General features: G+C 45.3%; 8 protein-coding genes across 8 annotated transcripts; 4 read left to right on the top strand and 4 right to left on the bottom strand.

Moving 5' to 3' along the window:
* Positions 1-40: 40 nt before the first annotated feature.
* On the bottom strand, positions 41-526 carry N7529_008341 (uncharacterized protein; the record flags this gene model as incomplete). The annotated part of the gene is made up of 1 exon (XM_057243868.1): positions 41-526. One exon carries the CDS (start codon positions 524-526, stop codon positions 41-43), a length of 486 nt encoding a protein of 161 aa, XP_057095406.1.
* An 815-nt stretch (positions 527-1,341) lies between these two features.
* On the top strand, positions 1,342-2,025 carry N7529_008340 (F-box domain protein; the record flags this gene model as incomplete). The annotated part of the gene is made up of 1 exon (XM_057243867.1): positions 1,342-2,025. One exon carries the CDS (start codon positions 1,342-1,344, stop codon positions 2,023-2,025), a length of 684 nt encoding a protein of 227 aa, XP_057095405.1.
* A 596-nt stretch (positions 2,026-2,621) lies between these two features.
* On the top strand, positions 2,622-3,011 carry N7529_008339 (uncharacterized protein; the record flags this gene model as incomplete). The annotated part of the gene is made up of 1 exon (XM_057243866.1): positions 2,622-3,011. One exon carries the CDS (start codon positions 2,622-2,624, stop codon positions 3,009-3,011), a length of 390 nt encoding a protein of 129 aa, XP_057095404.1.
* Positions 3,012-3,347: 336 nt separating this feature from the next.
* N7529_008338 (NAD(P)/FAD-dependent oxidoreductase) lies at positions 3,348-4,673 on the bottom strand (the record flags this gene model as incomplete). Its single annotated transcript, XM_057243865.1, has 3 exons — positions 3,348-4,343; positions 4,404-4,529; positions 4,584-4,673. The coding sequence occupies 3 exons, from the start codon at positions 4,671-4,673 to the stop codon at positions 3,348-3,350; spliced, it is 1,212 nt and encodes a 403-aa protein (XP_057095403.1).
* Positions 4,674-6,792: 2,119 nt separating this feature from the next.
* On the top strand, positions 6,793-7,064 carry N7529_008337 (uncharacterized protein; the record flags this gene model as incomplete). Its single annotated transcript, XM_057243864.1, has 2 exons — positions 6,793-6,866; positions 6,902-7,064. The coding sequence occupies 2 exons, from the start codon at positions 6,793-6,795 to the stop codon at positions 7,062-7,064; spliced, it is 237 nt and encodes a 78-aa protein (XP_057095402.1).
* A 3,036-nt stretch (positions 7,065-10,100) lies between these two features.
* On the bottom strand, positions 10,101-10,991 carry N7529_008336 (alpha/beta hydrolase; the record flags this gene model as incomplete). The annotated part of the gene is made up of 1 exon (XM_057243863.1): positions 10,101-10,991. One exon carries the CDS (start codon positions 10,989-10,991, stop codon positions 10,101-10,103), a length of 891 nt encoding a protein of 296 aa, XP_057095401.1.
* A 407-nt stretch (positions 10,992-11,398) lies between these two features.
* On the bottom strand, positions 11,399-12,834 carry N7529_008335 (FAD-binding oxidoreductase; the record flags this gene model as incomplete). Its single annotated transcript, XM_057243862.1, has 3 exons — positions 11,399-12,165; positions 12,214-12,340; positions 12,409-12,834. The coding sequence occupies 3 exons, from the start codon at positions 12,832-12,834 to the stop codon at positions 11,399-11,401; spliced, it is 1,320 nt and encodes a 439-aa protein (XP_057095400.1).
* A 749-nt stretch (positions 12,835-13,583) lies between these two features.
* N7529_008334 (S-adenosyl-L-methionine-dependent methyltransferase) lies at positions 13,584-14,033 on the top strand (the record flags this gene model as incomplete). Its single annotated transcript, XM_057243861.1, has 2 exons — positions 13,584-13,769; positions 13,818-14,033. The coding sequence occupies 2 exons, from the start codon at positions 13,584-13,586 to the stop codon at positions 14,031-14,033; spliced, it is 402 nt and encodes a 133-aa protein (XP_057095399.1).
* Positions 14,034-14,042: the final 9 nt, after the last annotated feature.

The raw sequence follows: 14,042 nt of genomic DNA, 5'->3' as shown, positions 1-14,042 counted from the left end.
GGACTGTATTGGAAATGTTCTATTTTCTTTTCCACTCTGTCTAGTCGAAAGAACGCCAACACTCAAGATTATCTAACATCTCCGTCCACAAAGGCTGATCCACCACTCGGTCTTGCAAATCTATCGACTCATCAAAAGGCTGAGTATCAGCAGTCGGCGCCTCACCACGGAAAATCTTCTCCCTATCAACCGAGATCCTGCCCTGGCGGATCTCGTTCGCATACCAGTTTACCTGCTCATTTGCAATAGCCACGACCTCCTTCGGGGCCAGCTCCTTGTCTGCATAGACGGCGATTGAGAGACACCATGAGTTTGCGTGGTGTTGAGCCTGAGGGTCGATTCTGCAGTTGTTATGATTCATGTGGTCGGAAAGGAACTGCATTAGGATCTCGCCGGTGAGCTTCGGGGTGATGTCGGGAAATGTTGCGTAGTCAACTGTTACCCAGTGAATATACTCGGGGCTCTCATCATCTTCGATGTAGTGGAACCCCGTCTCATTGTCGATGAACATACCTTCGCGGAGCATTGTGATTGTTTGGAATATTGGCCTTGGGCTGTAGTGTGAGTGACTTGACTTGTATAGACCGATGGCTAGAGATGAAATAAGAGATTGCTTAGCTATCAGGAGCTGCCTTGCTCTGTTTTATCCCATTTAGGCGTCTTTGTTGAGAATCCCTGTAAAAGGCCTTTCGTTGTCTTATGTAGACAATGCCTTTTTTTTCAAGTTCTTCGATATCTGATAGCTCTGGTATGAATTTAATCCCGCAAAGGATAAAATCTCCACCTTCAACTAATTCAATGCAGATAAACCATAGATCGGATATCACATGTTCATTCAAACGACCAGCCTGTGGGCAAACTTACTGGAGCTCACTGCTCTTTGGATTCTAATAAAGAGATCGCCGATCAGGGTAGGCTATTTTGGGTATGAACAGTCTTTTGTTGTGACTGAATATCCATGTTTGGCCAACAATGCCATGCATGCATTGGTACCTCTTCCAGGGTGCTTAAGGTAAAGCCCAACATCACAGCACTAATACTGCGCCTAGACATTTTTTTACACAGCTGACAGCATACTTATGTCATCTGACAGACAGGTCACTTAGCAGATGCAGCTACCTAGGTAGTTAGTCAAGTATACAACCTACTCCTCCCAACTTTATTGACGCACCGCTACACATTGGGGCAAATTACCCCCGTATGAGCTAGTTAAAACAATTTGGACCCTCTACAAGCCAACACGAAAAGGCAAAATATTATTTTTTTCGTTCTCTTTCTCCCATACCATTTCAACAAGTACGCTGTCTACCAGGCCTGGTACATCCTCCAAGCTCTTCTACAATGTCGCAGCCTTGCACTCTCTGCGATCTTCCAACTGAAATTCTCCATACCATAGCGAGATATCTCGATGCGTTCAGTCTTGTCTGGCTACAACGTTCATGTCGAGACTTTCGTAAATTGATACCGGCTCCTACTCATCAAGAGTTGATGGAAGCGGAAACCACTGAATTCGGCATCTTGAACGACTTTTACGCTTGTCAAGACTGTCTTAGGCTACGACCACGGGCAAAATTCGCCGATAATATGACAAAGCGCAAATACGCCAAGAGGGAGCCTCGTGCAAACAATCGGTATTGCGTGGATTGTGGCATCAACCCGCGCCCACATACCAATCGATACACAGCCGGCAACCATATTAAAATTCTAGATAAATCATATATCATCTGCTTGCGGTGTCGAGAGTTTGGAGCGCTGGCTCCAAAGGACTGGAATCTGTCTGGGCTGTGCGAAAGCTGTGGACGGAAATTCCGAGAGCGTATTGAGGCTGAGAGAGAGCGACAGGGAAGGGCCCGGCTTCGAGCTGAACAGGCTGCCCGAAGAGCCAGAAGACGTGAATTATATTATTCGGCTTCTGGCAGCGATGAAGTAGTGCCGCCGAGTCCGACGTGGTCGGATGAGCAGATGGATATGGTTCAATGCGAAGCTGACACATACATGAACAGCCCTGGGCCTGGGTCTGACTGAGAATCACTCATCAAGGTTGAGATAAGAGCATGTGCTTGATGTATTGCGGAGATTGTTGAAAGGGGACATACTGTTGAGACATATCACCCTGACTGTTTGTGGGGTGAGGGACATCGCCAGGCTCTGAAAGAACAGCAGTGACAAGGTATAGACGAGGAGTGGCATATTGTCGTAGGCCGCTTTGTTCGGGTACTTACTTGGCATGAAACATTTTAATCTACTGTTTCCATCCTCTAGTCTTGTGTGACGACTCATTAGTTGTACTCTTCTAATATTCGAGGTTCAAGCTTGATAGAGCTAAGGCTATGTCCTGCTCTATTCAGAATAGCAGTATCTAGTTTCGGATTCCTTGTCTAATGACATGATCATAATAGAAAAACAGTGTCAACATATGTACAATGAAAGCCTATTGTCCATAACAAAGACTCGAACACAGCCTATACAATCCCGCACAATGATTCTAGTATATAAGGCAAAATCCTGCTACCCAAACTCACAATCTCTCCATCCCTCAACCTAAGTCTCCCAACACCAGCTAACCATCCTCCTTTCCACCCCGACCCTCGAGCGTCTCTACAAATTCAAACAACGCCAAAATGCCCGAAGGTATGTTCCTCCGCCGAGATGGCACCCGCATCTCGGAGGACGTAGTAACCGGCAGCCACGTCCACTGGGTGACCGTCGACTTCCGATATTTCAGCGCAAGAATAAGACATGGCGGCGCCAAGGGTCTCATGCGCATTATGGCCGAGCAATGCCGGTCCGGGGTGGCTACTATCAGTGATAGACCCATCCACCATGAGATTCCATCTTGCCTCTCGCTGCCAGTCGTTGGAGAGAAGAAGCTTGATAGGGTGGAAATTTTGTTGCGTGCTGCTGAGATCGCTGACTGGCACTATAATGAGATTGTGACTGGTCAGGAGATGCTCGATGATGAGGCTGTTATGGCTTCACTGCAGCCGGTCCGTCGACTTAATGGGGCTTAGAGATTTCTTTGAGGGTTGCATGGGAAGATTGGTAGATGAGATGCTCGTAGAAAAGATCCAATCAAAAATAAATTGGAGAAGAAGATTCAGTTTTGCTCATTTGTATTGTAGTAATCGTGTCGCCGCACACCCATACCTGCGGTGTGCGGCGACACGATCAGTGTAGAGCTCGAAGTATCTCTGTGGAAATTGTACAACTCTTGACAAACAAATGAGCAAAGCGAGGATGGACCGACTGGGCCCAGTCTGATGGTTGAAACTTTCCAATAGTATATGTGAAAGGTCTTTAGAATATCTCTATATAAGAGGAATGCAATATTCACAAAGGGCAAGGGTTTAACGGTACAAAATACGGTCAACCATTTCGCCAATAGCCAAACAACTGGTCAAGCCAGGGCTTTCAATTCCCAAAAGATTGACAAATCCAGGTAATCCCTCTTCCTCTCGGATAATGAAATCCTGGAATCCCTTACCTTCATTGACAGAGCCACCACGGCCTAACTTGGGCCGAATGCCACAGTAGTCCAAAGCAATAGCATCGACATCGACGCTAGGCATGAAAGACTTGATCTCCTCCAAAGCCTTCTGCAAGTTGGCAGGGTTAGGCTTCAAATCATCAGGGCTATCAACCCACTGAACATCTGGCCCAAAACGAATGCGCCCACCCATATCAAGCGTCAAATGCGTGCCCAAGCTAGGCGTGCCCGGCAACGTAGCCGGATAGACCAAAACCGAAGTCCGCGGCCTAGACGCCGCATACGAGAAATACGTCCCCTTAGCATAATGCGGGAAAAAATGCCGCTCCTTCGGAAGAAGCATGTTACTTATAGCGCAAGCCCCATGGCCAGCACTATTGATCAACGTCTCCGCCGTAAAAGAAGTAACAGAACCATCCTCATCCGATACAGCAGTTATCTTATACCCGCCCTGACCCCCATCAACAGCCTCCACGCCCGTCACGCGCGTCTTGAACGCGACGTCCCCGCCGCGATCCTCAAAGTCGCCCTGCAGGTACGTCATGAGCGAATGACTGTCCACGATACCGGTCGTCTCGCTCTCGACGATGCCCGCGTCTGCTTTGACGTCTGGTTCGCGGCGGAGGGCTTCATCCCGGCCGATGAGGCGGGTCGGCGCGTCGCCGAGGGCTTGTGCGTGGGCGTGGACTTTCAGTGAGGCCTCCCATTGGGCTTGTGTTTGGGATACGATCCATTTCTTGGTGTTGCGGTGGGGGATGTCGTTTTTGGAACAGAGGTCGTAGAGGAGGTTGCGGCCGCGGATGCAAAGTTTGGTTTTTAGGGAGTTTGCGGGGTAGTAGAGACCGGCGTGAATTACCTGATTATTGTTAATTGGGGGTTAAAAAGGGGTGGGATGAATAATGGTTGGGATGCGAACCTCGGAGTTGCGACTGCTTGTCTCTGTGCCTGGTGCATCGTGTCGCTCAAGTAAAATGGTTGAAGTTCCCTCGTGAGCTGCCAACTGTCGGGCGGTCGCAAGCCCGACGACGCCTGCGCCGATTACCTAGGAATGTTAGTTGGGGTTGTCATGTTTACAACTGTGTGGGTTATATCTTACTGCATGTGTGAAGTCCGCATTGGCGGTGCGTGTGGTAGAAAAGCAACGGCTATTAAGCTTAAAAGTATGCTTAAATGCACGTGCAGACATTTCTACAGAAGGAGCAGTTGACCAGCAACTGCCTGAAGCCTAGGCACAATAATAAATTGTCAGTGAACAGAATTCAAGGGAAAGACCTTGGATGACGCGATCCCGAGGTCGGATCGCGATTGTACCCGCAAAAGTATGCGGCGCGTTCAGATAAGAGGCATTTTCAGTTTCACCTCAATTTAACTGAGATATGACTTGAAGTTCAGATTTTAATTAGATCTCACTTGAATTTGACTTCTCATTTTATACTTAGTTCATTCCAGGAAGAGATCCAGAGTGCTGCTACCTCGCAAGTGTTCACTCAAGTGGAGCTTAGGTTAAACAGTGCCAAAAAAAAAAAAATAAGCCAACGTGGATCTTGATAGAGATATTCCTCTGTGCACATAAAGAGAAGGAGAGAGGAAATCGAACAGAAAACCACGACGCAGGCACTTGACTTTCCAAGCCCACAATCAAGGACAATATTCCTCTAGAGTCGCGTTCTCGCAAGGGGGATGCAAAAGTTCCACGGCGTCCGTGGGCTTTGGGGGCTCAACATTAATCTCATTTGCCCTTGAGAACTCCATTATAGGATCGAGTTTTCGGCACTTGTGCCATACGTGGAAATCAGGATAACTGAGCTTGTCGTTCTTCAACCAACTCCTTGTGAATATACCAACATCGCCATTGCATTGCACCACTTGCCGGAGTATATCAATGCAGTGGTCTATTTGATGTTAGTGGGCCATTTGGCACATTCGAGTTGAATGAATACATTACATACCAACATGATGCCGAAGAGTTTCAGGTCGATCCAGAAATGGCAGTGGGACGTGGCTAAGATTGGAGTAATAGTCATAGTAGGTATATTGGCGTACCAGGTTGACACAGTGTAGCTATTCAAATAGTCAGCTAATAGAACATTAAATAGACAAGTCTATACTAGCCTGATGGAACACCTCTATACCACCAGCATAGCCATCGCCCATCACTTTCGCAACCTTGACCTGAGAAAGAGGTTTCTTTAGCTGTGACATTTCTTCTGGTCGAATCTTGATTTGTGCCACTTTGAAAATTAGCATGAAACCCCATGTAATTGTTATCTAAACAGTGCATACCATGGGTAATCCGATCCCATTCAGCATCCAGACGGGGATTTGGGTGACCCTTGTACAGATTTTCATCATGAACGCTTCCCTGAAACCGAACATTTTCATATTGAACATGGTCAATTAGTGGTGCTATGTTATGATCATTAGCATAAGATAACTAACTTGAACTTGTTTGTGTAAATTGACTAGATCACTGACAGTATGCTGAAATCTGTGCGGCACATTGCTGATCTGTTGGGCGCCAAGTTCGTAAGTTCCAATCCCATACTAGGAGGGAAAGAGAAAAAAGGAAGAAGAGAAGTTGGGAAGCTGAAATCCACGAAAAGCGAGTATAATTTGGGTGTACATCCTTGTTTTTGCCCTTCTCTAGGAGACTTTCACCATTGTCGTTTAGATGAATATCTGCCGTAATCCTTTCGTAGTATCCTGGAGTCATTGCTGCCCATGAATATGAAACTGGAAGGCGATCAGTTGCAGGTTGTGATTGACTCTTTCCACTTATCTGGTGAGTAGACTTTTGTTATGAATGCGTTGGAATTGAAGATAAGATCCGATGGATGTGGCACTGTGTGCTCTACTTAGCACTATGTTTTTGGGTTACATAAAAGCTACAAAAGGAAGTCTCAGCTGAAAGCAAGGCCGAGCAAGAAAGTGAAAGCAGTTAAGATCTACTCTCGGCATCGTAGGTGATAGGTATTACAAGGCTGCATCACACAAGATAGTTACTCAATGTGATATACAATCGATGATATTCAGCTGACTGGGATGCGCCTAGAAAAACAGTGAAAATTAGAGATTAATACCTCAACTACCAATGATAGGGGCATATAAAAGCAACACCTTTCTTCCTCGACTTCTGTCAGGATAAAGCTACCGTCAACAACATAATTCGAGCCTAGTCTGGAAAATTAACAATTTAGTGGTTCATCTTTCTGCGCCCTTATATAATATCTATCCGTATGATAGCACGATGGCACTGTCTTCGGTTCTCTTTTAATAACATCTGAAATAGGCAAATTACCTGCAAAATGCATTTCTCAAAATCAACATTGCTTATAGTTGCCTTTATGTTTGCTTTAAGTGGTGCTGCGCCTACTCAGAGGTCAGTATTCGCCTATATTTCAGATTCATTTATAGCACAGGGCGCTCTAAAAACATCTACAGAGATGTCACTGCGGCGTATGATCATGCTTCTGATCAGGGTGCGGTTGCTGGTCGAGATATCAGTGCACAGTATGACCATGCTTCTACCCAATATGGTTACTCTGATTTGGCTGCTACGGCGCAGTATGACCATTAGCTAGTCTCATGTCTTCTCGAAAGATACATGAGCTGAGAAGAAATGGATTAGTCTCATTCTTTAGCGAGTGCCCACTATGCGTACGAGATTTTTGTAAATTGCATTTATCTTCAACTCAAACCATGCTTCAAAATTATTATCTCGTTTCCGCAATCCCTTTCTACATACACAAGCAGGTATGGTTATTGATAGTTCTATCGCAAGACAAAAGCTGCTGTATGTGATTGAGCCATTGGTGACGAATTAGGTCGCAGTCTTCAACCTAGCAACGTTAACCAATAGGGGTTCCTCTCATAGAAACAATACCCCAGACATTTCCACGTGTAACACCTAACTACTGCTTAAATGATTTGCCGCTAATGATGCATGTGTAGCATGTAGAGGGTAGCACAAATTACTTCGGGTTCAGCTGTGGACCTTCGGAGAGTGAGGGAGGGATAAGGCGACTAGTGATCACTGAAATTTTCTCTACTTCGTGGAACGATGCTGCAGGACTTGTATTTCAGTAAGAATGCACTTATTGCATTCTATTGTATACAAATATTGTAGATCTGGCAGTCAATTGGCCATTGATGGAACCTCTTCTACAGTAGAACTCGAAAATAGTTTACCTCTCAGACACTAACGCTTTGTTTTTCGGTCCGTACCCGAAACAACGCTAATCCTTATTAGGGTTTCTTAACAAGCAAATATGTTCAACTGTAACGAAATTCATGTATGCAGGACATAGATGTTGGTCAAATCGTAAACAGATTCCTAAGAGGGAAATGGAGGAGGAAGTTTGGAGATAGAGAGCCTTTGCATTCGCATAACAGTAAAGAGAAAGTAAAATAGGAAAAACCTATACCAAGGCAGATGGAAAGCAAAAAGAACCATTCGTACTCAGAGCGCAGACTAAAAACAACATAATCAAATAATATGTCAGTGAAGTACTTCCAAAGAGATTCTGTTCAATACTCACATCAATGAAGTTTTTCAAACTGTGGATGTGGTGACTCGAACGTCCCACTAACCACTTACTAGATTCCACTCCTGTCAGTGGCCGAATTCATCACTATCCAGCTAAGTTCATCACTTACAACTATCAACACCACATTCTTGTCAGTACTGTATGCTCAGTCATCTTTATCTAGGTGAGATTCATCACCTACATCCTATCAATATCTCATTCCTATCAGTACTTTGATTTTGCTTGTTTATTTCATTGCACTGGCAGTATTCATACCTTTCTTATTGCTAGTTTGTCCCCCGATGTTGAATGCATAGACGCTGCTGCCACAGCCGTAGCAAGAAATATCGTCGTAAGAAGAGATAGCACCTTCATGTTGAGACAGTTGTCTTGAGTTCGTAAAATTGGACGACAGGCTTCTTTTGATAGTAGGTAAGACTGAGAAGATCTAAGAGGCAAATTTTCGAACTTGCGAGTTGTCAACGACGTATAGTCATGGTTATAAGAGCATTACGCTAGCTAAATCAAGCAAACAGCAGATAACGTGTTCATGAGAGGTCCACATAAGGGACAAGTATCGTGCCTAGGTCATACATGACCTACGCCTCCCTCCTCCTGCATACCAGAAGTATTTGTCCCTAATGCATAGAATATCCCAATCATATCTAGGTCTATGGGTGTACGGAGTACCGGCAGGCTAATAATTAGAATGTCTGCTGGAACAAGGAACGATATTCAATATCTCCATAGCACCTTGCATGAACGTGCCATTATACATATATTGGATAATCAATGTAAGGGGCTCTCTATTTATGCAAGTTCAATTCTTAAACAGAACTGCAAACGCTGATCCACGACTACTTTCGATGCCGTAGGTTACACTGTGCGTATTTACGTATGTCGGTAGATGGATTACAAGCAATGATTGCAAGTAGTACTGTATGAGAGCTAAAGCTAGCTTCTGTTTATACCTAGCAGATGATGATATAGTAGAAACGTGTATAGGCTTTTTCCTATGTAGCGTAGCCAACCAGATTTCTATAGATATGTATGAGCTCGCCTTCATATTATCACTCTATAGTACTGTAAGAGCCTATATACCACTACCAGCTGTGCCAAATGTACATTACAAGGAATATAATGTCACGATTTCATTGTACTCTGCTAGAGCTACGATAGGATGCTCTGGCCATTACACCGCCGTTTCCAAGGTCCACAGCTTTCAGATGGGGCGCCAAGCTACTAGGTACTGCGAGATCACGTGCATTTCCCAATACCTAGCATACCCAGTCTTTCGCCTAGAATAGTTCCATTCACTTAAGAGCATAGTGGTGAGCAAAGGTGAGCAAATGTTATTTTTTCCATCACATCTCGGCGACCTTCTCGCCCTCCGCCCCCCCGAGACTCTGCTAGAACCCTCCTTTTCAAACTTCATCCGGACCATGGCGCTAAGACTTCCTCCTCAAAGCTTGTGTACAGAAAGGTACTCTAGACACCCTAAAGATCATAATAGGACGGATAGGATTCTATGTTTAGGGTTTTATTTATAACCGTACCTAACCGTACCCGGATACTGCTGATAAAGCAGACCAGGCGTATGGTGAGCGTAATAAATACAGTGTTTCAACAGAGGGTTCGGAAAAAATCTATATGTTAAATGTCTAAAAGCATTTTGATCCTTCCTATACATACCGCTTAGATTTCAGTGTCAATGTTATACGCAACCATAAATAAGGTAATATAACTTAAAATCGGAGAGGTAATAAAGATAAATTTCTCGTAATTTAGCGCTTTGCTCTTTAGCACTCTGTCGGGTGGTCCTTTTGGACTAGCTGGATACGAGGGCCATCTAATGCTAGAACAAGTTACTTACATTTAGATTTCATCCTATAGGAATATAGGAATTTCCTCTGATTCAGCCGCTGCTTAGGTGGTACCACCCCCGGGCGCGACCATTGTCATTCAAAGTTCTATTTTTTCTTGAATCTGTCATATATTTACATTACAACTATTCTGTTCCTTGATATGAAGTTTATGGATCCAAGTCCTGGGACAAACTTCTATTTTCAAACACCGTCTACCCGACGCTAAAGCTTGACAAAGCCTTCGGGAAGCTCCTTATGTTCAAACCACGCCGCGGCAGTCTCTGCAAATAGCTGCGGATCCTGACGATTCCACGGATGTCGCATTTTCTTGTGCGTATACGCGATAGTCTCTTCATTCAGCTCTCTCCCGATCGCCATCAACTTCACAGCATCACCCAGGCTATCCTTTGTAGGCACTAACCCCCCTTTCCCCGCTGCAACAATCAGAGTGCGCGCAGGCCATGGTGATGGCCACTGTGTAGGATCCTCCGGTGATACAATCTGGCGACATAGGTCAAGTGTACAGACATTGGTATTAATACGTGGGATATCGGCACCATCCATTGCCCAGCTGATAAGAGGCCGGCTAAGGCAGTTCTCCACACGCGGCATCGCCCACGCTGCGTATGGAATATACGGTGTGAGTGACGTTTGAGGGAACATTCCAAACCCCGAGATGAAAACAGAGTTCACCACATCTGGTTCGGTGCAGGCCAGGCGAATAGCGACCTGAGCACCCAGACTGTGGCCGACAACGTGCGCTGAACAACCATTTGCGTGAGTGCGGATCAGCTGGGCAATCTGTCGTGCTGCGAGATCCACTGAAAACGGCGCGCTGGCGGACTTGCCATGGCCTGGAAGATCTGGGACCAGGAGGTGGTAAGACGTGAGGTGGGGGATCACCAGATCCCAGTAGAGACCAGATACCAAGGCGCCATGGATTAGTACGACGGTGGTCTGGCCGGCGTTATGTGCAGTGTGGTACAGCTCGAGAGACATGGAGAATTGATAGGAGGGCCATTGGGGGGACTCCGACTTCTCTCGGGCGGTGTTCCCGCTTCTAGCATCGGTGGGGTTATGCTCCGTCTCCGACCGATACGAGTTAGGGGGCATGGAGGTGTCTAAACAATCGCAAGTTCCTGCGGATGGTTTTGATCGTTTGTTCGCTGCATTCTGCTGTCTCGGCCATTTGCGAATAGGTTAGTAATTAGCTTTGTATCATATCACTAATAAGATTTGGCTTTAACGGAGATAGTCTCGGTGCTATGTTGCACAGAGATTATAGTAGTTCTTCAATGGTCGTGCTTAGAAGGATTGAGGGGCAGCGGAGATAGGATTGATTATGTGGGAGTTTCGGGTAAGATACGGTATTATACGAAGTGCAGTTGTTCTGTAATAAATAAGGGATTCATTCTTAGGGACGGAGTATTTACGCCGTATCGTAAAGTGGATTAGCGTAGTTTCGGGTACGGCCCGAGAAACCAAGCGCGACTGCCTAATGGGTAAATTGTTTTCGAATTCTACTGTAGCGGCCCGCAGATGCGCCCATCAGGGTCCCATCTTTGTCGAATTTCAGTCAACTTTGCAAATTGGTCATCGCCCCAACATTTGACTTCTCGAACCCGAAAGTCGGTCTCTCCACTAAAGGAACCCGTGCGGAATGGCTCCAACTTCGCCGCTGTCGCCTGCATCCACGATTGGCATTTCTCATCATCGTCTTCGCTCTCGTATAACGCGTATGTGCCGATGTAGTGATCAGATCTTAAGCTGAAGGCCATATCCGGTAGAGGACGAAGACTTTGAGGGGCTAACGGATACCAAAGTAGAGCGAAATGTTTGTCTGTTATTGACATACAGAGTTCCTCGAGGAAAGCAGCCACATCTGCCTCATTGTTGAGAAAAGCATTGTCCGCGAGCCAGCGACGGCCTCCTGGGAAAGCGCTAACTTCATTTGCGTATTCCTTTTCAAAGCTGTCTTCACGGAAGAACCATTCCAGAATTGCACCTTTGGGTCGAGTGAGGTGCGCTGGCTGCAAGACGTTCCAAGCTGCTTCAGCGCTGTCCTTCATTGTGATGAAGGACACTGTCAAACAGATTTCATCAATACCATCAGGAAATTTGCAGACAGCAGAAATTTCTGTGTCTTCGTCAAATGCTGGTATGAGACCAAGGACCCAGTTAAAAGCGTCCAGAATCTGAGCTTTGGGGAATGTGTATCCAGAAGTTATGAAGGCTTTTGGTGCCGGGAGGAGCTGAACTTGGAATTGGGTAACAACTCCTGGGAAATCTGTGGAATATTTATGAGAATCCCATTGAACTTAAGAGAACATTATACCCACAAGGTCCAGCCCCCGTGCAGCCCAGAATAAGTCACTGTGTTCATCAGAAGAACAACGAACAAGCCTTCCATCCGCTGTAACAACATCAAGAGCCTTGACTCGCTCACAAGTCCAGCCCCAACCCTAGAGATTGTCAAACAAAACTCCCACTAACTATAGGGTCTATAAATAGAAAGCAAATTACGACTCACCCTGCAATTCCAGGAAAGTCCTCCTTGAAGCAAGTAGCCGCCGATCCCAACACCTGGGTGGTGGCCCGCACCAAGGATCAACCCATACTCTTTCATCAACTCCATGTCTATGTCACTTTTCATTCCGGAGGAGATCCACGCTTCTTTCTTTGCCACATCAACTTTGATTTCACGGTAGTCACCAACATCGATGAGAATAGAATTATCGCTTAGACTCCATCCCGGGTACGAGTGACCGCCAGAACGAACATTGACTTGCAAGTTCAGATTTTGGGCTAGTCGAACTGCCTCGACTACATCAGATTCCGATTTTGCGCGGACAATAGCTGTTGGATGATGGTCGGGGTGACGAGCAGTGAATACTCGAGCCAAACGGGCCTCTTCGTACACGTCGTCGGAAGAATTGTTGCGCCAAATGATATCCATGATTGATGAAAAGTAGAAAAGGATGATACCTATAATATACTAACATTCGAGAATATCTGGTCTTAAATAAGTGCAAGAAAACATACACACAAATCATATAATCAGGAGTGATGCAATGCAGCTACCTAATCGGCCAGGATACAGGGTGGCAACACGAATCGAATTCCATGCAGTGTCGCACAGCCAATATTTTGTCTTGCTCCAAATTTCCATGTCCTTTCCATACATGGTGTACGCGATGAACGCGCTTCGAGCATGTCCAGTCCTCTGGTTGAGTAGCTCATTTAAACAAGATTTTTATTGAATGCTAATTCAACTCAATACATACGGAACACCACATCGAACCTTCATAGATGCCTCTTGTTTTGGCACTTGTTGCCAAGGGAATGCCTGTCTGATATATGCACGTACATACCAATCTGTGCATTGACGTACATATCTTTCAACTCGTGACGATGTGAAACTCTATGTTGTCCTACTTAACCAAACTATATGATACAAGGACAGTTATTTCTCACTATTGTTCAGATTCTCGAGATTAGTTCAATAATTTATGACGTTTGCATACTGAAGATCTCAAAGTTAAATCTCTAATTGTACTTTGTACGACATTCCACCGAGTTTGTCTCCTAATAAGTGGATCGATGGTCTTCGAAGCTAGTTTCCAAGCCAAGCTTTTGAGCATTTCAGTCCATTTTACACTGCTGGGATTGGGATATTGATTAAGTTACAATAGCATTTTCGTCATTATGCTAAGATTGGAATCCTTCGAGCTGCAGGTCATTCAATCACTTCTCAAAGATATCAAAAAATGCGTTGTGAAATTTGAAACAACAAACTCGGATCTGGCACGAGTTCAAGCACTTGAAAATTGTCTGAAGTTGACCACGGCGCTTGAACACCCTAAAGATGTGATTCTGAAGTTGTTTCTTTCTGTGAGTTGTACAGCTTCGAGTAGTCTAAGCAAAGCTCACACTCATTAGCCTACCAAAGCTATGGCAGTCAAGATTGCTCATGATATTGGTCTATTTTCGATTTTGACCAAATCAGAAACAGATATTTCTTGTGAAGTGTTGTCTACCCAGAGTGGTGCACACCCACTGCTAGTCGGTTCGTTACCATTGCCACTTTATTTTCTGATCTTTCTGCTTCTAGTTTCGTCACCTAACATTCCGTGCCGATCTGATATAATTCTCTAAAAGAACGAA

This window comes from Penicillium soppii (assembly GCF_028829465.1).
Source record: "Penicillium soppii strain IBT 18220 chromosome Unknown utg000006l, whole genome shotgun sequence".
NCBI classification, from domain to species: Eukaryota; Fungi; Ascomycota; class Eurotiomycetes; order Eurotiales; family Aspergillaceae; genus Penicillium; species Penicillium soppii.
The sequence above is the reverse complement of the archived record's forward strand: the minus strand, read 5'-3'. Positions and strand labels throughout refer to the sequence as shown.